Raw genomic sequence first — 22,496 nt, 5'->3', positions numbered from 1 at the left:
TCGTTTCAAAGTTTCTGAGGCTCACGAGATCATTAACCGAATGTGGCTGCGACTTGGACTAATCCTCTTCAGAGCATTATATCTGGAAAGAGATGAAGCGGTTCACTCCTATATTAGGTTTGTTATGGGAGCCTTGTTCTTTAGGAGTATCGATAGGTCGTTACCTCGCTTGGTACGTGTGAACACTTCTTCGGTGATGGATGATGTGTCATAAAGGGTGTGGACGCTAGCGTTTACAATTCTTTGGAGCACCCAAAATGAAACTTACGGAACAATAAAAAAGTTTATCTATAGAGGAAGAAGCTTCAACTCGTCTGTCAAAACAAATTGAGTGTGTATCTCTAGCAATGGAATGTAATTGAAGTTTCCTACACCGGCAACAGTATAATCGAAGTCTCCACAGTTCGCTCACAGTTCTAGTGTGCGCGATTAAGACAGTGAGCGCGCTGAAGAAACGTTTCGGTTTCGTAACGCAACCGGATGCTCATTGGTTGTGCATCGCTAGACTCACACAGATGAATGTCGGCCGTTTATAATACCCGACCAACCAACTGGCAAACTAACGAAGGGCGCTGGGCTCATGTTGTAGGAGCTCAGCGTCACCCTTGGTTGGAGGGATAGAAAAAACGTAACGTTGTGAATTTATCAAAGGGAGAAAAGTATAAGGGATAAAATACGCAGAGGTTTCATTGCGGCCGGAAGTAATAAGGTCACACATATAAATCGTGGCGTCGCACCGGACGCGGATAAATCTATCATCCCGACTGCACGACCCGGCTTCAGCTGCCCGCCCGATATCTACCGCACGAGTCACGACGGACATTACATAGTATACAGCTCTAGCCACGTGTACTGGCTTGATTTCATTTCAATAATAAATATTTCATACTCCAATTGAGAAAAACCTTTACTTCATGTCTCGTTCTTAATTAGTACAGCCTGCTGGAAATGCTGCACAGTACACCATTTTTTTTCAACAAGCTAGCCACTCGGTCTTTAGTAGTTGCCACAGAAGCCCATAGATACCATAACGGGAATGCCGCCTGCCTCCTTGAAATATGAGACCGAAGTTCTAGTTGCGTTGTATGACCGCTGTCCCATATTTCAAACTGAACCGCGTGACTCTAATCATTGGAATCAACAACAATAGAGGCAGTGGGCAATCGAAGCTTCGACGGCGCGTCTTGAAATAGATACTCTCATTCTCAGCTACGGAACTGGAAGACGGAACTAAATATTTAAGCAGTTAGTTGGTACTTTAAGTGAGGAAGCTGGTGTGTGCACACACAATAAGTAGTAAGTGGGTGTGTGGTGCGGAGCAGAGTCCCGGTACGTGGTCGCCGGGAGCAGCCTGCTAATCCGCGCGGTGTCGCCGGCGGACGCGGGCCCCTACAGCTGTCTGGCGCGGCACTCGCTCAGCTCCGTCACCAGGCGCTCGCAGCCGGCCACGCTCACCGTCACAGGTCATTACTTCATTTCAAATTCATTTTAAATTTCAAATGCTAAATCATTTAGTTAAGAATTTTACTCTGGTTCGTACGTAATTCCGGATGACCGTTTCGCTCGTTAAGGAAGACATGCGTCCTGATTGATTTTATTAAAAAACCCACCCATAAAGTCATGCGGTCACCATTAAGAAGGATTTCAGTCACTGTTCGTAGCGAGGTCCCGCGCCGAGCCTCACTCACAGCTCGGGTCTAGAGCGTATTCATCGAAATTCTAACCGCCTATGTCTAACATTGAATTGATAATCTAATTTTATATATTTTTTTTTTATTTAATTCCTTTGATGTTCAAAGGCGCTCACGACCCACTTGGTGGTAATTGGTACCCGGGCGGGCCCATACGTATCACAGTGTGAGTGTTGCCGCTCGCCCCGAGGTACGAGTTCAAAGCTTCAGTTAAATTATATAATAACTGTTCTACCTCCACTGAGCATGCACTAAACACGGCCCCACGGCGGTGCAACGGCGTTGTAAAAGCGTTGTAAAAATTCAGACCTGGATAATATATTTTTTGTTTGTAAACAATACAAAACTCCATAATTAATAAAAAAATTGTCATAGCTCTTGACATTATTCAGTAACGTCACAACACAATAATATATAAATAATTAGGTTGAACGACGCGGCGTCGCTAGGTGGACGGTATTCATACTGTTCAATTAACGGCGGTTTGTGGTTCGATGTTAATTACAGTGTCACTCTGCATCAGACCATAATCTGATAACGCACGGGGATGCATATGTAGTACGACCACACCCTATATACAATATACACATCGTCGTACAACTACTGGAGGATGTATTGATTGGAGACAGTGAACCAATCTCTCAAATGCCAAATGTTACTTTTAATACGGATTCTATGAACCGTGTGATCTGTGGAAACGTTTGAGAAAATCCCGTCACTTCCTGTCCATCGTGGCCCGGCTCGCCCGGCGCCGGCGCTGTCGCCGCACGGTCGCTGTACTCGACCACGAGTTATTTCCTACCACGTTCCTACTATTACTTACGTACCATAGTTTCCAGGGAATGCACTGTCCTCCGCGCAGTTTACTATTCGCTTTGAGGGGTCTTCTACAAACGATGTTTATTAAAATAAATGATGGGTTAAGATGATCACCTACCGTCAGGTGGGTCATACGAACACCTGCATTCCGTAGCAAAATAGGTATCGTAGGTTGAGGTGGACGGGTCTGTTAGTCCGACATTCTCTCTCAGCAGCTCAGTTACCCGACGGGCTATTGCTACGTAGGAACCCTTGGCTTTTCCTTGAAAACTTCCCAGTTCTGTAAGTAATTGTGAACGGTACATGTCGTGTGTCGCAGCGAGCGCGGTCGGCGCGGCCCCGGGGCTCGTGTCCGCGAGCGAGCTGACCGCGCGCGCCGGCTCCGCGCTGTGCCTGCCCTGCGCCGCCGCCGACCACCCGCCGCCCACCTACTCGTGAGACTATTACTGCGCATCTAATACATAATACAAGAAGATCTAGCGATCTTCTGATACTCCTTACATCCTAGAAGCTTCTGAACTGAGAATTTTTTATACTATATTTAAGTACTTACATATGTATAAAAGTATTAATACCTAATTAAAGTTTATTGAGTAGTATATGAATGGCTAAGCATTTGAAACCTTGGAGCTATTGTATGACTGTATGCCGATTCATTCTGTATCTACTATAATATTTGAATGTGCAGTAAAGGCCAGGTCGGCGACACGTCGGTGCAATGCTCTATGATATAAACGCCAGGTGGTATCGCGAGGTGGCGGGTCGGCTGCAGCCGGTGGAGTCGTCTCCGGAGGCGTGGTGGTGGGCGGGCGGCGCGGCGCTGTGCCTGCCCCGCGCGCGCCCCCAGCAGGCCGGCGCCTGGCTGTGCAAGGCGTACAACGTGTTCGGAGACGCCACCGCGCAGCTCAGGATACACGTCACCGACACACTCACAGTCACCGTCGGCCCCTCGGTGCTGGTGCGACCTTCATCATTCAACCCACAACGAACACACAGCGACACACAGAGCATTGGCAGACAGCTGTATGTCTGCGGGTGGTTGCGTGCAGGTGGCGGAGACCGGCAGCACGGTGCGGCTGAACTGCTCGGCGTCGGACCCGGCGGCGCGGCTGGCGTGGCTGCACGACGGGGCGGCCGCGGGCGCCGGCGCCGCGCTGCTGCTGCGCTCCGTCAGCCGCTCGCACCGCGGCCTCTACCAGTGCTTCGCGCGACGACCTCACGACAGCGCACACGCTGATCTAGAACTCAGGCTTGGAGGTTAGTTAAGCTAAGATAACTCCTTCTATTTTGGATTTGCAAACTTATATGAGGTTTCATCTTGACCTTCTCAAACTTGAATGAGGATTTTCCGTTACTATTTGCTTCACTTTTGTGATGATAACTTCAATTGCAGATGTTGATAGCCTACTAGAGCGAGGCAACTCCTGCATCATATCTCAATAAGCACGTCTTTTTGATAAAACCGATTCACCGTAACTGTTCAGTAATTTCCTACACGACAGTCTATAGGCGATGATCAATTTTATGACAAAGCAAAAAAAGTAAGACAGTGTTCTTCTTCATTGTGAAACTCGCAATAAACACTACTAAAAGTTGTGCCAATCTAACAACAACAAGAAAAATAATCATTCAGTCCCGAGAATTTTTTAACTGAATGTATAGTTACGATCTTAATAAAACAAGATAAATCAGTGGAAGAAGTACAATATTTTAAAATCAGAATGTTTCGAAATAAATGGAAAATGTGGCTACGGCGTAGCGTCACCTCCGTCGGCTACGTGGTCTACGAAGTCGAACCAGAGTGATGGCTGCGACAGACAGAGCTGCATACACACATACAGATGACCATGCAACTGAGGTGTGGAGAGTAGATGTTGTTGATTAAAACACGTAGTATTGTCTGTACGACGTCTTTAATTATACTGAACTACTGACTTACACACTACACAGCTATGTATAAAATCAAATGAAATAAACAATAATTAAACACAACCGGCGAAAGAAATAATCCCATGCAAAACATTTTACACTGTGTTTGAATTATATAAATTATACTTACCTAATGTTTAAAGAACTAAAAATCGATGTGTAACTTGTAAGAGTAAAAATAAATAGGGTTACAAAGTAATTAAAAAAAAATGTTTGTATTTCGTAATAAAACCACATATAAGTCTCACCACCACTTTCAAGTCCAAAAATTTAACCCTTATAAACAGACGACAAAATGGCTTACCTGATGGTGAATGGTTACCGTTGTTCATGGACATCAGCAATGCCAAGTTTACAGCCAGACCGCTACACACCAATGATTTTTATTCTGAATTTATTTTATTTATATGTATGGGTAAAGACACAACAGTCTCGTCGTAAGAAAGCCTCAAAAATATAATCCATTTACTTCAATAAATCGGAAAAAGAAATCTCTAACATTTTCGTTTGAATAGAGCACAAATCGAGCGGGAAAAATCTTAACGAAATACATCGATACCGGTTTATTAGATGAGAGCTGACGAGGGTGGGGGTGGGGGTGGGGGCCAGCGACGCGAGGGGGCAGGGTGAGACCCACAGCGGAACTCAATCAATCTCATTGTCGGTGTAGTGTCTGAGGCGGAATCAATCAGGAAGGCCCGCGCCGGCATTGTGTCTCGGCGGTGACAATGGACCAGGGAGGGGCATGTAGCCGGGGGGAGGGGTCGGCGACCGTCCTCGGTACACAACGAGTCGGTTTAACTAATCAATGTGCTTATACTCAGCGATGCCTTTTTATTCCCACTGTATGTTTATCCTAATGGTAAGGCGTGCTGTGAGCTTGCTCGGTCGGGTTTCACTGCGTCGCCTGTTCATGCCGCTATTGTACAAAACGATTAAGACTTCGACCTCACGTCACAAAACGCGTGTTCACTCTCACGCTGTCTGGGAGCTTCAGTACCCACTCAACAACAGGTGGACCGAAACTGGTTCACACATCTCTCCAACCAAAAAAAAACTTAATTAAAAACCACTTAAAACGATAGATTCCCGAGACACTGTTGCTCACCTCTGACGAAGAGAACAAGAGGCCCGCGAGGCCCGTATGTAGCGGCACTGTTGTCTCCTCGTGTCCACTGCATCTCTCTGTCGCGCGGTGACCAGAATGCGCCGATCAAACGATACACGAAACTGCACTCTAGGGGGATCCGAGAAGCCTGTCGCGCTACTTGCTGACAGGTCGATCGGGTCAGGGCTTGGAAGCTTCAACAAACACCTTAAGGTGCTTTCAGTATGCTGAAGCTGAACTAAGGGTCCGGTGCAGTAAGCCGCGGGAACCCTTAGCGCTGGAGGTATGAGCCGAGAGCACCGCCACCGGTCTTATTTAATGACTCTGTTTTTTTTTTTAATAATTTGGCTCCAACGCCTTTGGCATTGATTTTGCCAATGTCAAAGTATTTACAAAAATGACAGATGCTTAGAGAGGGAAAAAATTACTAAATCTAAATACAAATAAATTTGGTCGGTTTTTCCACACGCGAATCTGTGGTTTTAAGAACAGCTCAAACAAATATATGTTAGACTTACTACTTTAGAGATATATATTATTAGCAGATAAAAATGTACACAGAATATTTACATGTTTAGCATAGACTAAAGTTAATAAACAATTATTAATATTAATAGGCCGGGGAATGTCATTGGGAAGGATATCATAAAGAGGGCATACGATATTGGGGCAGTCGAAGAAAATGTGATCCAGGGTCCCTCATCTAATCCCCACTCACAAAAAGAATGGTCACGGACTCTAATTTTGGCAAGAAAAACAGGGGAGCAAACATGGTCAAGTCTAAGACGGATTATAGCTGAGACAATTTTTTTAGGGAGATGGCAGTGGGAGGAAAACCAAGGCTTAGAGGGCAGGGTCGGTTGTAAGTTACCATGATGCTTACCTACTGACTGACGAGAAATCTGCCAGCTTTCATTCCAAGATTGAAGCATATCAGGTTTTGCCAGGGAATGTAAATCTCGAGGAAAAATTTTGTTGTTACAGCCCATGATAAAAGCCTGCTTAGCACAGGAGTCAGCAAGTATATTCCCACTAATTCCGCTATGACTTGGGATCCAGATGAGAGTGACATCAAGACCGGAGCAGTGACATTGAAACAGAGTTTCTTAATTTTTTTATATAATTTCTAAATTGACTTTTGAATGCGATGGAAATTTAATTATGTCTTGAAGACAGCTTAAGGAGTCCGAAAAAATTATTGATTTATTTAGACCGCGGGTTTTAATAACAAGAGCTGCTTCTAAAAGAGCAACAGCTTCACCAGAGTACACAGAGGAAGTCTGAGGGAGTTTGTATTTTAAGGAGATTTTAAACTTGGGGATCCGTACCGCAACACCGACAGGACCATTTTGGGATAGTTTAGATGGATCCCAATATTCAAGAAGGTAGTGGGACGAAATAAAAGACAGTCAAAACGACTCTGTTTACTGATCCATTTTGAACAGTGTTTTGTTTTTTATTGCCCTTGTAAGCAGACGAGCATACAGCCCACCTGATGGTGAGTGGTTACCGTCGCTCATGGACTTCAGCAATGCCAGGGGCAGAGCCAAGCCGCTGCCTACCAGTTTTGATGCATAATATACATATTTTGAAACAAGCACGTTACGATCACGCGTACTGAGCGTAAACTATTATATTATAGTTAGGTACTATTGTGATCATAAATTAGCTTTTTACCCTCGATTATAGAATATAATTAACACGCCTTAGAAACATACAGATTTCATATTTACATTGGCAAGCAATTACAACGTAACAACAAGTAACAATTCTTTTGTTATTCATAATAGCGACGACAGTTCTAGTTAATAACGGGTAAGAGTGTGACACGGAGCGCCGCCGGCCGGCTGGAGGCTGCGACTCGGATGAGCGTCGGTTCAATTACAGAGAACAAGCGGATGTTTGGCCTCCACTCGGAGACTCACTCGGAGTATATCCCCTAATTAAATACTGCATCAGCCCGTGAAATAGACACAATATACTGTAAAATAAAAATAAAATTTACATGAAAACAGTAATCTTATTTTTTCTTTTAAAGTTTGTATTGGATGTGATATTTTGAAATAATGAGACCCAAGCATAAATGCTACATAATTATAATAGTATTCTGCTTTAAGCTGTCTTTTAACCTCAAGCAAATTTCCAAAATTGAATCACTTCAAAAAACTTTTCAAGGAGTGTTTAATTGAGCATTCCACAAAACGGCCACTTCACTTCACTTCAGTACTTCACAACACAAAGCGCACAGCTTACATTTGGAGAGCACACACACGCGGCGCGGCGCGGCGGCGCGAGACCAAACTGTAATGATGTTAGGAAATAGTAAGCGCGCCCGAGACTACATCGAAACGTATTAAAGGAGACGGAAAATCGTGGGCCAAAAATGTAATAACTTGGAATGTAGTCTAAAAATTTTGTCATATTTTTTTATATAAGAATTAAAAATATCACCTCAATCCTTTTACTGGGACCGGAGAAAAATGAGAAAGTTAGTTTTTGTCGGTTTAGCGGTGTGATCGATTTAAATAATCGATTACAGGATTATAAAAAGAAAAACCTTGCACTAGGTAATGAATGCAAAGTAATTAAATGAGCGATTTATACTTGTTGTATACAAGTGCGGTATACGGCGAATTTAATTGCGATTATATACCTAAATAAAGAAAAAGTCTATTATTACTTAACAAAGTAATATGATTATCGATTTCAAATCGATTAAAATCAATTGTATTTTTAATGACAGCTTTGACAATAAGCTGACATGACGAACGAATTATTGTATGTAGTTGATGTAGGGTATTAATGTTCCAAACAGACTCAGCGCCGGAGTTGCACTACACCTTCATAGAGCAGGCGCTCCGGCCGGGGGGCAGCGTGTCCCTGCGCTGCGCTGCCTCGGGCTCCCCGGCGCCCAGGATCTCGTGGCTGCTCGACGGACAGCCCCTGGATCAGTTCGGAAACCAACACCGGTACGCCGCTTTAGTAACGCTTTCATATGGTTCATTACAGGAGCTGCTTCAGATGGACCTCACGTAGTACGAGAAGCATGTTGATGCCAATTTCAAATCACACGGTGCACAGTGCACGGTATACGATGCATTTGAGTATAACCATTATGTAGTCACTTTAGGGTGTGTACTGAAGGTTACAATCATTAGTTACAGCTGTTAATACGTACGATTGCACAGTTATTAGGTTTATAGAGGTGGAGGGCTCTTTCATTACTTTAGTTTTCCATGTTCAGTAGGTACACAGCAGTGTATTGTGTGTACTGCTCAGGTACTTCATAAGCGAGGAGTCGTCGGCGGGCGGCGACGTGGCGTCTGCGCTGAACGTGAGCGCGGCGACGGCGGCGGCGGGCGGCCGCTACTCGTGCCGCGCGCACAACCGCCTCGGACGCGCCGAGCACTCCGCCAGGCTCAACATCTACGGTCACTACACATTTACTTCTTAGCAATAATTGATCCTAAACAAATGAATGCATACCATCATTACACCAGTAGTGTACAACCCATTAGTGACATGGCATTGTCTGTGTTGTATCAGGTCCTCCTTCGATCCGCGCGCTGGGTCCGGTGCGGGTGGTGGCGGGCGACAACGTGACGCTGTACTGTCCCTATGCCGGATATCCGATCAGGTCTATAGAGGTGCATTCTAGGATCATTCCTCTTACACGCACCGAACGAGCGACTAGCGAGTCGCGCGGGCACCCCCGCTCCCTCGCCTACTCAAATATCGCTTTACTTCACCAAAAGCAAATTAATATTTCAACGTCGATATTTGAAAGGTCTTCATTGCAGCTGCTTCTTTCTGGCAGACAGACCCCTGTCATTGTTCCTCATAATATCGAACAAATATTGTTGGATGATGTATTGCAATGTTGCAAAAAAATGTAGAATAACAAAGTTTTTGCTAAATTTTTTTTTTTATTGGAACGAAGTTCCTTACGGCAGGCTTGGAGGGGACAGGGATTTTGCTGCGCGACCGAACTGAAAAAAATGTGATAGTAAAACCGTAAGAAAAAATCCGTGGAAAAAAGTGCGTGGAATAAAATCGTTAAATGAGACGTGCGCAGGCGCGACAGTCGCATACACAAGCGAGTAGTGTATAATACCTTTCTCTTTCTCCCTCTTTCTTTTCGTTCTCTCATCCCTTCTCTCTCTATTTTGTAATTATTTCTATTTCTATGTAATTTTATGTTGTCAAACAAAAATAAAGAGACATATTTTGTTATTTTAATTGATAATTTGAATTACGATTTTATTTTTATTTTACGTAATTTATTATTTCCTAAAATACTGAATTTCCTAAATACTTTCCTGTACTTAAATAAAAACTAATCAGCAAAATTTAAGAGAAAAATCAAGAAAACCAACATAAAATTGAGCACGATTTTTTTTTTGCAAATTGTGTCGATTCTATCTTAGCCGAAGGAACTTCGTTCCTACCTGGTGTCCCACGACACCCAATAATTAGTTTTTTGCTTAAGTAGGTGGACGAGCTCACGGCCCACCTGGCGTGGAGTGGTTACCGGAACCTAAAGACATCAAAACTTAAATGCCGCCACCTACCTTGAGATATTATGAGTTCTAAGGTATCAGTATAGTTACAACGGCTGCCCCACCCTTCAAACCGAAACGCGTTACTGCTTCACGGCAGAAATAGGCGGGATGGTGGTACTTACCCGTGGGGACTCACAAGAGGTCCTACCACCAGTAAAAAAATTTGTGTATGTGGAGCTCTCCAACCAGCAATTATTTTTGTGCAGTTCAGTAACATGGTGGGTGCGGGGGTCCGGCACGGCGGTGGGAGGCACGGGGCGGGTGTCGGCTCGGGGGGCAGCCTTGCGACTGTCGCCGGCGTTGCCTAGCGATGCCGGACACTACGCCTGCGCAGTCGCCGCGCCGTCCGGTCCCGCGGCCCGCAGAGATATAGAGATACAAGTTCGAAGTTAGTATGCGCTCAAATAATGTCTCACTTTTTGTTAAAGAGGACGACGGTCAGCCGTGACAGTAGTGTGTGGCAGTGGTGCGATTCCCGTACAGTCCCGCTTTGCGTGATGGCGCGCTATGTATATGGCAAGCCTAAGAAAGGTGGTATGCATGAAAGGATGACTGAGGACGGAAGAGTTTTGATGTGAAACATCTATAGGCGCACGTAAACCGATTTCTGGCGTGACGACGCATGCCATGGCGACGCGTCGCCACGCTATATGGTGGTGTATATATATACAGTCTATATGCAGTAGTGTGTACGGTGTGGCGACGCGTCGCCATACGCAATCGACTGTGTGATTCTCTCCCACTCGATCCGGCGTTAAGCCATCTCTCTCGCTACACTGAGCTCGGATACCTATAGAGTATACTCCGTAGTGTATTGTGTTGTTTACTACAGTACACATAACCTGTGTTTTACTCGAAAACAAATTATTTTTTCGTAATATTTTATTTTATCATTATGACATATTTAGTTCCTATCACAATCTGTTCTTTTCTGCATATTACTTTTACAAAATAATGTCGATGTTTCACATCTGACAGGCGTCCCGTGACGGATCACATTTTTAAAAAAAAAGGAAATTGAGTGGTGCCAGGACAACCAAAATCAAATAAAAATGTATTCAGCAACGTATGTATGTGTCAGCAAGGATTTTAAGGGCCTTTTGGAAGGAAACGAAGCTTTGAAGTTTGGTGCGAGCTTACCAGGTAGTGTGGAGGGTGTGTGAGAGCAATGAGACTGCGGAGATTTTTAGGGAGCACTTCACAGTTGAGTCGTGGCCTGAGTCTGGAGACCCCGGGATGAGTGAGCTAGAGTTACGAGGCGGCGGTCTCTTATGTACTGCGCAGGACGACGGGCGAGCTCTTAAATTACGACAAAGGCTATATCACCTGGACATGACAACATTACCATAGAATGCCTTTAATATGCCGGAACGCATTCATCGCGAGTATTGGCGATATTCTTTAACATACATATGCGTAGGACGCTCTAGCCTCCCGGTCAACCTCATGCCTACAGTGGTAGAAGGGTGATAGGAAGAGGGATGCCTCAGATAAGAGTAACTTCCGTCCAATTTCATCGGAAACGGGTCCATTGAATCCATCTTAATTTAATTTTATATTGTATTTTAAATTTAAAAAGTTTTAATGTAATTAATTTTATTGTTAGATATTTATCCCTATATAATGTGCAATTGAAATAAATTGACTTTATTTTATACATGCACAGACATGTTCACAATATAGTTGGTTATAAGTCGTTATCAGAGACCATAGGCAGTAGGCGTACAGACTCCATCATAGGTGTTGTAGGTGTTGGTGCGTACTGCACGTGTCGTGAGACAGCACATGTAGTTGCCGCCATCTTGTCCATTTCTGACGCTAAGCGATCATGCATTCTGATTTGATGGGTGGGTCAGTCGCTATTGCGATACAACTTAACGACTTACACCCCATGTGTCAAGATGGGTGGCCACATTCACGTTTCGATGACTGTGGTCCTCGAGAGATGCTTGAAGTCCGGTGGACTGACAGTACGCTGGCTTGCCTTCGATTGTCAATAAAGATAGAGATAAGATATCACAGACGATTCCTCCCGTCATAGATCCACCAAAGATTTCGCCGTTCATGTTTTCATCGGAGCTGACGGAAGGCAGCTCTGTGCAAGTGCTGTGCGGAGTCTCCTCCGGGGACAAGCCCATGTATTTCTCTTGGTTCAAGGACGGGGCTCCTCTGCCGTCTAACTTGCAGGTACTAGTATCGATCTTACCTATTACTGTGACCGTAAGGAAGTTGTGTAAGAGAGATTGCACATTAATTGATTTAAAATGAAACTCGTTATCGAATTGTGATGAATGCCTTACTTTAGATGGTTCAGTTCTTGTGCTGGTGTAATATCATGACGCATGTGTCATGATCGCCTTATTGTTGCCGCCGCTGACTACTCCTTGAATCCTGATTAAGCAGGAGCCAGTCACCGTCAACACCCTAAGCACGTCCTTACGGATCCATCAGATCCAATAACCGTTGCATTAGACGCCTTTTGCTCTAACACTAGGAGCAGGCTTAGGGACCCCGGTAATCGTACTCGTCGAACTCGACAAAGAGGTCGACGGGCAACCTAACCTAAACATCAGCCCGCGGAGTTTCACGTCGGATCTTCTCAGCGGGTCGTAATTCCGATCCGGTAGTAGATTCATTCGCGAAGCAGTTAATCTTGAGTTGTTAGGTCTCCTTTGGAGGCGCTCGGGTAGCTGTTGGCAATTACCACCCGTAATGGCTGAGCCTTTGCTCGGGCACCTGTCCTAGTGAAACTGGAACGGCCTCCGGGCTACCCGTATTCCCTCAATCATAAAAAAAATCATGACACTAGATAGAAGAAAAGAGTCTGAACGAGTTCTCCCTGCTGATGTTCTCCGAGCTGACGTCTCGTCACAGCGGCGCCTACACGTGCCGCGTCTCCAACCACGCAGCCTCCGTCAACTACACTGCCACGCTCAGCGTCAAAGGTGACCTAATAGCTCAATCAAACGCGATGGCGGCGACGCGGCTAACAACTCACTCATTTCTTTTAGAAAATAAAGACAAACGTTTAAGTGCAGACAATAATCGTAACCTTCTAACAAAACTCTTATGTAATCCAATTCTCGTGAACGATAAACATGGCGCATTATTGGGATGAAAGTGGCAGCGATCATAACGTAAGTGAGCAGTCATAGAATAAATTCGCACCCTCTCTTTTAAATAAAGTACTGTAATATTCTACAATCTCCCTACATATTTTAAGTACTGATGTTAGGGTGTGTTGCGAGGTGGCACGGTCGCGATTAGGAAGTATTCATAATATTCGTTCCGACTTAAAGAGCGGGGCAGCCGTTAAATTGTATAGTTGAAACATCAATGTCGGGTCTCGGAATGAACTCGGCAACATTCACGTTATGACATTTGTGACTTCTAATCGCCACTTATAATCAAGTCGATGTACCTAAACTTGGACTTGTCCAATAATCAATAATTCTAATTTTGATAACGTGTCTGTACGAGTGTCTGTTCTATAGCTCTACGAGTATAGGCAAGTACACAACAGTTGAGTGCCTTGACCCCGTCTGCTTGTCAACAGATTTTCTCTTTGTTTGTTTGTTTCTTTGTTTAGTTGTATCTAAGAGCATTAGAATTATCAACAAAATAATTTAAACTATTTTTTATTCTTTCCTTTGAATAAAAAATTTCAATAACACAACAAAAAAGAGAATGTAAAACATTATAGTATATGTAGATCGATCGGTAATCCTGAGGTGTCCGTGATTACGATAACAATATTAATGATGATGAATGTGCCACCGCTCAGTGACGCCGAGCTGGGTGAAGGAGCCACAAGAGGCCGCAGTACTGCTCGGAGCCCCACTTCTTATAGAGTGTGCTGCAAAAGGATACCCCACACCTGACATAGTTTGGTTCAGAAAAATAGGTAATGTTTCAACATAATTTCAAATTTCTGCAAATTATTTAAAAAATAGAAAATAATTTTTAGCATATTTTTTTCAATATAGGTGATGGAATCTCAATAGGAGAAAGCACTGAGCAGTGGGAACAAGTGAGAACCGTTGAATGGAGCTCTAGTCCAGAGCTCGGCTTGCAAGCCAATAACGGGACCTTATCTGCCGGGACTGCTGCTAGAGCTCATCAGGGCCTCTACCGGTGTCAAGCTGATAATGGAGTGGGTCCTCCCCTGGTCAAACACCTCAATATTACAGTTCACGGTAAGAAGGGGACTTCAATTCTTTTGTGTTTTCTTGCACATACTTTACGTTATTCTATAATAGATATCGAGTGTAATTTGTACGTAGTAAATAACTATATTGTTCCTGTTGAATGTCCTGTCCAGAAGCAGCTCACTTGGAGGGTCCGGGCGGCAACGTGTCGTGCGTGCGCGGACAGAGCGCTACTCTCACCTGCGATGCGTCAGGAGACGCTCCTCTGAGTGTCCACTGGTCACACCGAGGAGCCAAACTCGATCTCAACTCTTTTAGGTTTGTGAATGTTGACTAATTTAAAAATATAGGTAATCTACAATTTTTTTCTTTAGCTTATGATCAATCAATTTTTTTCTTTTTCTCACTGTATGATTCTGAGCCTGTTTGTTTCATACATATACATATATTCCAAACGATCCATCTGAAATGTTTTTCAATTTAAATTATAATATATTCGCAATAGCTTAAAGCTCTTGCTAAAGAAAGGAGGGTATACAATAGCATGGCTAATGCCTCTTTATAACGCTAATAAGCATAGTTCATAATGATCATTGGCCCTGTGACTGCAAGGTGGTCCGTGAGTGAAGCGCGGACGGCAGGCGGTCTGAAATCATCGCTTCAGTTGAGAGCTGCAGAGAAACTGGACGCTGGAGAGTACCGGTGCCACGCTCGCAATCAGTTCGGGAGCAGTGAACTATTGATGTACCTGCATGTTGAAGGTACCACTTACTTTTAAAAGCTTATTAATCCCACTAATATTATAATATAATAATAGAGCTGGCACAATGACACGCACTCACGAACTGCGTGACCTGGACGTGGTGCAGGAATTTGTGTACTTGGGGTCATTAATATCCAGTGACGGTGATTGTGACAGGGAGGTGGTCAGGAGGGCCCAGATGTCAAAATCAGCCGTGAAGCGATTGGAGAAGATTTGGAGAAATCGCAGCATAAATAAAAAAACTAAGATAAAGCTCATGAGAACCCTTATCTTCTCCATATTCTTGTACGCTTCTGAGACGTGGACCCTCAAGGGCCGTACCCGATCGAGAATTGACGCATTTGAAATGTGGTGTTGGCGCAAAATGTTGGGCGTATCATGGACGGAGCGCCGAACAAATGTGTCAATTCTCGAGGAGCTAAACGTCAAGACCCGTCTATCTACAATCTGCATGCAGCGTCTCCTCAAGTACTTCGGACACGTGGCCCGACAAAATCCCGAGAATTTGGAAAAATTAATAGTTGTAGGTCACGTGGAAGGAAAGAGAAGTCGAGGAAGATTGCCAACCAGGTGGACGGACATTATCAAGGAGGCCACAAACACCAGCGTCCCGGGCGCCATTAAGCAGGCCGAATGCAGGCAGCATTGGAGGAAGCTGGTGCAAAAACTGGACCAAGGTGGTCACGACCCTCAGCAATGAGGAAACGACCTAAGAAGAAGAAGAAGAATATTATAAATATGCAATTTTGTAAAGATGTTTGGATGTTTTGCAATCACACGTAAGCCGTTGGCCACATTTGAATGAAACTTTGCCAAGGCGAGCACGCAGATAGATCGTTTACTGGATTAAAATTTTGAATTTTATCTTTTTATTTCGGTAATGTGTTCCCATCGGATAACATTTCAATTTTGATAATAATTTAATTGGGTTTTTCTATTATCGTAATTTAGTTAAATCAAGAGATTATCAATATTTCAAAGCTGTGCGTCTACGTTATTATGTGATAATATTAAAAACGACTAAGCTTGTTTTACGGATTACCATTCACTTTAAGAGTAGCCGTTGTTAAAAATGACCACTAACAACTGCTGAAAGTCGCAGGAATTCATCTGGGCGCTCCCTGCTGCTCACATGGCCGGCTGTATGTTCGTTCGAGGGTATCAAGTGGCCAAAACTTGCACCCACTAACTCAAAATAATAGATCGTACATAATATCTGTATTCCAATAAGTAATCCCCTTACAGGCATACAGGGCAGGGCAGAGTTTTCATGAACACGCTGCCCATATGAGCACGGACGTCTCCGCACTGTGATCACTCTATCATCATTAGGTCATCATCGCTCAGCGCAGTAACGGTCTCAGTTACGGTTGATCTGTGCGTAACTCCAGAATTAAAGTTTTAGGAGGTTACTCCTTGAGAATTGATTTCATATATTATAAAGTCCCCGAAATGACAAGGTGATCTGAGCACGACAGGATCATTCTAAATTTTACTACATATTGAGTGGGTGTATCAAAATTTGACACCGGTGGCAGTAGTTTAATTCATTACTTGAATAATAATCATGGTGCTAAAAATATTAATTCAGAGCCGCTAATTTGAAATATGTTAATTTTAAAGTTAGTTAGTAGGTATAGGATGATAGTAAATTTGATTTGTTAAATATAAAAGTAGCTAGTCGTGCAGTAGTAGAGTGAGAGTACAGTGGGCTCGCGTCCCGCAGAGCCCCCGGCGGCGCCGCGGTCGGTCCGCCTCTGCGCGCTGGGCTCACGCTGGGCCCGCGTGTGCTGGCGCGCGGCCCCCGCGCTGCACCACGCCGCGCTCACCGCCCCCCGCGCGGACACCGCCCCCGAGCCGCACCAGCCGCAGACACTACTTAATCTCACCGTCGAAACTACCGATGACAGGTTTATGACATGACGACCCTCTTAGATTATAATATAGTAGTTAGGTTAGATTAGCACCTAGTAGTGGAATAGACGACGATTAAAAATCATAAGACGTTCTCTTGCGTTTAGGGGCTTCTAATGTGCCCTGCCACTGGCTAAGACCCCGGAATGATAATAAGACCAAATTGTATTGCCCTAGTTAAAACAGCTCTCTTACTTTATTTTAGTTAGTTTTTATTTTATTTGAAAATGTCTTCATGACGTACATACTTAAAGTACCTATGTCGTTTTATCAGTACTTTTCTGTATTGTTGATAGAGCTGACGCCACCGGTTCCCGAGCGTACGCAGCACGGCTGGCCGACCTGAGGCCCGCGGTGCCTTATACAGTACGTCTCGTCGCGTCCAACCACGTTGGCCAGTCACCACAGTCTGATCCTTTACTCTTCACTACTCTCGATGAAGGTCAGAGTCTGCTTAACAATTTAGAAATGTTAATTTCTATGAGCTTTATAATTTTTGTGGTGACATTTTAGCTCCATCAGCAGCTCCGCTAATGGTCCGCGTGCGGCCGGCCGGTCCGGGCGAACTACACGTTTCTTGGTCGGTGAGTACGGCTCGTTCTACGAACGTGTAATCGTCGACGTTATCATGTAATTTAGCAAAGCGATCTTTGTCCGTCAGGCGCCGTCTCCAGTGAGCTGGAACGGGCAGCTGATCGGTCATGTGGTGTCGTGGCGGGAAGTGGGAGGCAGCTCGGAGGGTCGCATGGCGGCTCGCGGGTGGAGCGCCGCCGCACTCACGGTCGTGGCTCTGCGGAGCGGGGCGCGGTACGCGGTTACTGTCCGCTCGTACAACCGTGCGGGCGCGGGGCCGCACTCGCCCGTCGTGCACGGCGCCACGCCGGCTGGCGGTGAGCACTGACGACTGATTGCGCACGGCGCATTGTTACCTTTTTTAATACTGAATTACTAAAACTAGTGTGTTGAGTGCAGCACCCGAAGAGTCTCCACAATCCGTATCATGTATCGGAGTGTCACCTCGTGCACTGCGAGTCCGCTGGGCCCCAGTCCCTCACGCGGCGCCGTTGTTGGGTTACGATCTACATCTCGCGACGATACAACAAAAACACAGTGAGTAATCGATATTATTTAGTTCCCCTTGTAGACAGACGTAGGTATCGCTACTTGTTTTCGCTGTTCGATTGGTAGTATGATTGACTCGGTCTCAACGTACAACCGACGAGTGTTGTTGAGTCCAGGCTGGAGTGTGGCGGAGTGGCAGGAGGTGCGAGCGGGGGGCGGGGGCGAGGCGCGGGTGGCGGGGCTGCGCGCGGCCACCAACTACTCGGTGTGGGTGCGCGCCCGCTCGGACCTCGGGCTGGGGCCGCCAGCTCCTCCCGTCTACTGCTCCACGCTCGATGACGGTAAGTACTTACCTACTCGCTCTCTAGCTCCTTCTTTCTTATAATCGTTGACGGTGGCTTGATCCCGCACCGGTACTGTGCAGTGGCGGGCGCGGTGGGCGCGGTGCGGGCGGTGGCCGCGGGGGGCGACACTGTGCGCGCGTCCTGGCTGCCCCCCGCCGGGCCCGTCACACATTATACGCTTTACACCAGGGAGCTCGGCAAGTACGATACACTAAGTTTTTTTCTTAACTTTTTATGACAACCTTGGTGATAGTAGGATTATTATGGTAATATGGTCGTACTTAGGGTAGGCGGAGAGTGGTCGCAACGTGTGGAGGCTGAAGAGGGAGAAGAGGAAATGTGGCGGGACGTGCGGGGGCTGAGGGCACGCGCCGTGTACGAGCTGTGGGTCCGCGCGGCCACCCCCGCCGGCGTAGGCCCCCCGTCCGTCACTGTCACCGCCGCGCCTGTTGCAACAGGTTTGATGTGATTAAATTTCTGTTGTGACATTATATAGTGTTTTTGTTTTGAAACGATTAATTTGATTTGTAATTTAACACCAGCTCCGGCGCGTATTTCTTCACTAAGTCGAGCGGTGTCGGTGGTGGAGGGCGCTGATGCGAGGCTGCGATGTGCAGCAGTAGGGGAGCCCCCGCTCCGCCGAAGGTGGTCGCCACTACCTCCAAGACATGTGGTCTCAGACGCCGGGGATCTCATCATACATGGTTTGTTACGCAATATGGTAAGTAATTTCAAATAACAAGAGTGCAGATAAATGCTGAACGTGGAGTGTGTATAACGCAGGTGTCGACGCGTCGCTGAGCGGTAACTACACGTGTCGCGTGCGGAACGCGGCCGGGTCGGACGCGGTGTCGTACCTAGTGCGCGTGCACCGACCGCCCTCTGCCCCGCTCCTGCGACTGGCTCGCGCGGACCTGTACGCGCTGCACCTCACTTGGGAACATCCTGTGCCGGACCCTGATCTGCCACTTATTAGTACGTGGTAAACAGTCCACTGGTATGATAGATATAGTCGTATTTTTTGTAGTGTCTTGTTTATTGTATGTAGGCTACAGCATATGGTGGTCGTTGAGCGAGGAGCCAGCGGAGACAGCGGAGACAGCACAGTGGGCGTCCGTTCCGGCGAGCGACTCGTCGTACACGGCGCGCGGGCTGCGGTGCGGCGCCGCGTACAGCGTGCGGCTGCGGGCGCACAGCGCGGCGGGCGCCTCGCCCCCCTCGCGCCCGCTGCTCGCCAGGACCGCGGGGGACAGTTCGTATGCCGTCAATGCAGATAACAAATCACTCAAATAATACTAATTAAAACTGAGCGAAAGAAGATTGAATTGGCGGATTGGTTGAAAGGTGAATCACATGTAACTGAAGCAGAGTGCTTAAAACAACATACTGTCTGATAATATTGGACACGGTCTATAAGAGGCGAGCTAGCAATACAGTCCTTCTGTTCTATTACATTTGTGTCCTTAAAAAATAATAATAATGTAGATTGTAACTGCTCTAAGTATTTAGTTTAGTAGCACGTTTAGTGTTTTACATCTTCATACAATAAAAAAATTGTCGTCACGTCCAGAGGCCAGAAAAAATATATTGCAGATAAAGAGTATCTGCTATTTTCCGATTTAAATAAATAAATGACGGACGGACTTGAAACGGTGGTGTGCGCAGAGGTGAGTCCCGCGGCCGGCGCAGAGTCGGTGTGGGCGAACAGCTCGGCGCTGCGGGTGAGCGTGCTCGGCTGGAGCTCACTCTGTGCGGTGCGCCTCTGGAGGCTTGCGCTGCGCCCCGCCGGCGCCGACCTCTGGACTCGCATGCCTACCGACGGAGAATACGCAGAGGTCCCTGCCTCGCTCACTAAGTGTTTATTTTGAAATATTGCCAGTCATTTTTTGATATTCTAAGCTGTCTATACATAAGTCTTAATATCATTATTTGAAAACCGTCAGGCTACGAATCTTCGTCCCGGGACTTGGTATGAGATCAGAGTGGTGGCGAGCTCATCCGCCGGTGAGAGCATAGCCCTGTATCGAGCTGCAACCCTGACAATTAATGGAGGTAAGACATTGAAAACTTCACACAGCATCATCATCATCATTAATTTATTTCCCTATTATTGAAAATTGAATGGATTGAGCAGAACGATTAGGAGAAGTTGTGGAGCTACCAGTAGAAGAGCGTCGTGCGTCAGCAGAGGGTGCGGGGGGCGAAGGGGTGCACTCGGCCGGGGAGGGAGGTGGCTGGCGCGCGCTGCTGGTGCCCGCACTGCTCGGTGGGGGGCTCGCTGTACTCCTTGCTGGATTGGGAGGCAAGTCATATAAATTTTCCATTGGGTATACTGATAAATTTTTGATTAACAAAAAAGTGAATTAATGAAATCAGGTTTCTTGATGTAACCTTGAGAAAGTTTCTTGCCGGATCTTCTCGGTGGATCGCGTTTCCGCAGAATCACAGATTCTGCGAAGCACTGCTCTTGCTAGGGCCAGTGTTGGCAACACTCCCGGTTTAAGCCCCGTGAACTCGCCTGCTCGTCCGGTTACATTGACGTAGCCTCTCAAGGCTATACCTTAGGTAGGAAAAAAAATCTTTCACCAAAGGTAATTTGGTAATGATTTTTGGGTTAGTTGATTTACCTTTAGGTTTTCGTTTTTGGTAAAGACATGTGGCACGTAGGTTTGGTGCTCGTCCGTCGGCGCCGGCCCCCGTGCTGTCTCCGCGGCGGGTGCTCCCTGCAGGCGACGCGACCGCAGCCTCCGCTCTACACCACCGAGCCCAAGAGAAACGAGAAAGTTCTCACTCTTCCGGATGGTAATAGCTCAAGTTTATTATTTTACACAATCGATCGTTGCGACGGGGCTCCAACTCAACGATGTCAAACAGCTCATATTCTATATAGCCTATCTAGTGTCCTGCGTCTTACTAATGATCGTTTTTATGGAGGATATATGGTAGAAGTGGTGGGGTGGCATGGGCAGAGGCGAGGCTTCTAAATGATAACTGTGTCCTCGTACACACGTGGCTACTTTTAATCCCCCCCTTTAAACGCTCGCTTATTGCTAGACATCGTAATGGGTCACCACCATGGGTAAGGATGGGGTAAGCAGTAACCGTCGCTGATGGACCTCAGCAATACCAAGGCACAGCCAAAGACGCTATAGTTAAGATCCATTTGCAGGTCAACTGCACGAGATAAGTCCATATGCAACATTCAGTATGTCAGGAGAACAGGCACTGATGGGGGGTGCGGGCGCGGGGGGGTGCGCTCTGCACCTGCGCAGCTTCGGGCGCGCCGAGTTCGACCTGGCTGCGCCTCCGCCCCGACCCAACTTGTTAGCGCACGCTAACGGTCAGTCAACCTCTTTATTAGTTACACAGTCGCCACCGGTTTCAGTATGTTTCCAGATAACATATATTACCCACATAAATATTTATTACATTCTTTACATTTTTCAAACTGCACCAGCAACTAACTTACTGTACTGTACTGCACTATGTCGGTCTTTATTAGTCAGGCAGCGTGCTATCACGTCGGCGAGGGCTGTCGACGGCTCACGTGTCTGTGACGTCATACAGCAGCAGTGACGTCACAATACATCTTCACGTCCCGCAAAACATGTCGAACAGACAAATTGCAATAACCAAAATGGAAAATAAAATAAAATAAAATACTTAATGCGAGGGTAAGCCATCAGATTAAAGAAATGCCTGTAAGTGTTCGTAGTATTGTAGTCAAATAATAAGAATCTATTTTAAGCGAAAATATATCATTGTTATTTAGACGTACGAAAAACATGAGGTGACAGCGGCAAAGAGAAGTACAGAGTAGCCCGGAGTCATGGCCGCACAAAGGACAGCGGACTTAAATAACATTTCACTCACCCATATAATAACATTATTTGTTCAAATTATTTCGTTTATGTACTATTTTTATGTTTTATTTTAATTTATGTACCAGTTTAGACACACATGAGTGGCGGACCGCCGCCGTCGTTGTATGGCCACCGGAGCCACCGGAGTTCGTTGATACTTCAGGACACAATACTGGGGTCTCACCTTCAGCGTGCGTAGCTTATTTGTAGTAGCAGTAGGTAGGGTGGCGGTGGCCGGTCCTGCAGGCAGCTGATGTGCTGCTGGCGGGCCCGCAGTGGGAGCGCTCGTCACG

The 22,496-nt window shown here is 46.0% G+C and overlaps 1 protein-coding gene across 1 annotated transcript in view; it reads left to right on the top strand.

Annotated features, from left to right (window-relative positions):
- The window catches only part of LOC105842623 (cell adhesion molecule Dscam2), a 43,760-nt gene that overhangs the window by 9,432 nt on the left and 11,832 nt on the right, over positions 1–22,496 (top strand). The window contains exons 6-35 of the mRNA XM_062668501.1: positions 1,323–1,463; positions 2,830–2,944; positions 3,252–3,468; positions 3,560–3,767; positions 8,363–8,516; positions 8,827–8,978; positions 9,094–9,301; positions 10,316–10,497; positions 12,151–12,296; positions 12,919–13,054; positions 13,894–14,013; positions 14,096–14,305; positions 14,431–14,575; positions 14,870–15,018; positions 16,747–16,930; positions 17,231–17,376; positions 17,448–17,518; positions 17,596–17,824; positions 17,907–18,044; positions 18,173–18,337; positions 18,421–18,541; positions 18,626–18,798; positions 18,883–19,044; positions 19,124–19,315; positions 19,389–19,592; positions 20,006–20,175; positions 20,284–20,392; positions 20,475–20,642; positions 21,008–21,142; positions 21,510–21,680. Coding sequence (XP_062524485.1) covers positions 1,323–1,463; positions 2,830–2,944; positions 3,252–3,468; positions 3,560–3,767; positions 8,363–8,516; positions 8,827–8,978; positions 9,094–9,301; positions 10,316–10,497; positions 12,151–12,296; positions 12,919–13,054; positions 13,894–14,013; positions 14,096–14,305; positions 14,431–14,575; positions 14,870–15,018; positions 16,747–16,930; positions 17,231–17,376; positions 17,448–17,518; positions 17,596–17,824; positions 17,907–18,044; positions 18,173–18,337; positions 18,421–18,541; positions 18,626–18,798; positions 18,883–19,044; positions 19,124–19,315; positions 19,389–19,592; positions 20,006–20,175; positions 20,284–20,392; positions 20,475–20,642; positions 21,008–21,142; positions 21,510–21,680 — 4,821 coding nt within the window. The remainder of the gene's footprint in view (positions 1–1,322; positions 1,464–2,829; positions 2,945–3,251; positions 3,469–3,559; positions 3,768–8,362; positions 8,517–8,826; positions 8,979–9,093; positions 9,302–10,315; positions 10,498–12,150; positions 12,297–12,918; positions 13,055–13,893; positions 14,014–14,095; positions 14,306–14,430; positions 14,576–14,869; positions 15,019–16,746; positions 16,931–17,230; positions 17,377–17,447; positions 17,519–17,595; positions 17,825–17,906; positions 18,045–18,172; positions 18,338–18,420; positions 18,542–18,625; positions 18,799–18,882; positions 19,045–19,123; positions 19,316–19,388; positions 19,593–20,005; positions 20,176–20,283; positions 20,393–20,474; positions 20,643–21,007; positions 21,143–21,509; positions 21,681–22,496) is intronic.

The sequence above is a fragment of the Bombyx mori genome, chromosome 5 (assembly GCF_030269925.1).
Source record: "Bombyx mori chromosome 5, ASM3026992v2".
NCBI lineage: Eukaryota > Metazoa > Arthropoda > Insecta > Lepidoptera > Bombycidae > Bombyx > Bombyx mori.
The sequence above is the reverse complement of the archived record's forward strand: the minus strand, read 5'-3'. Positions and strand labels throughout refer to the sequence as shown.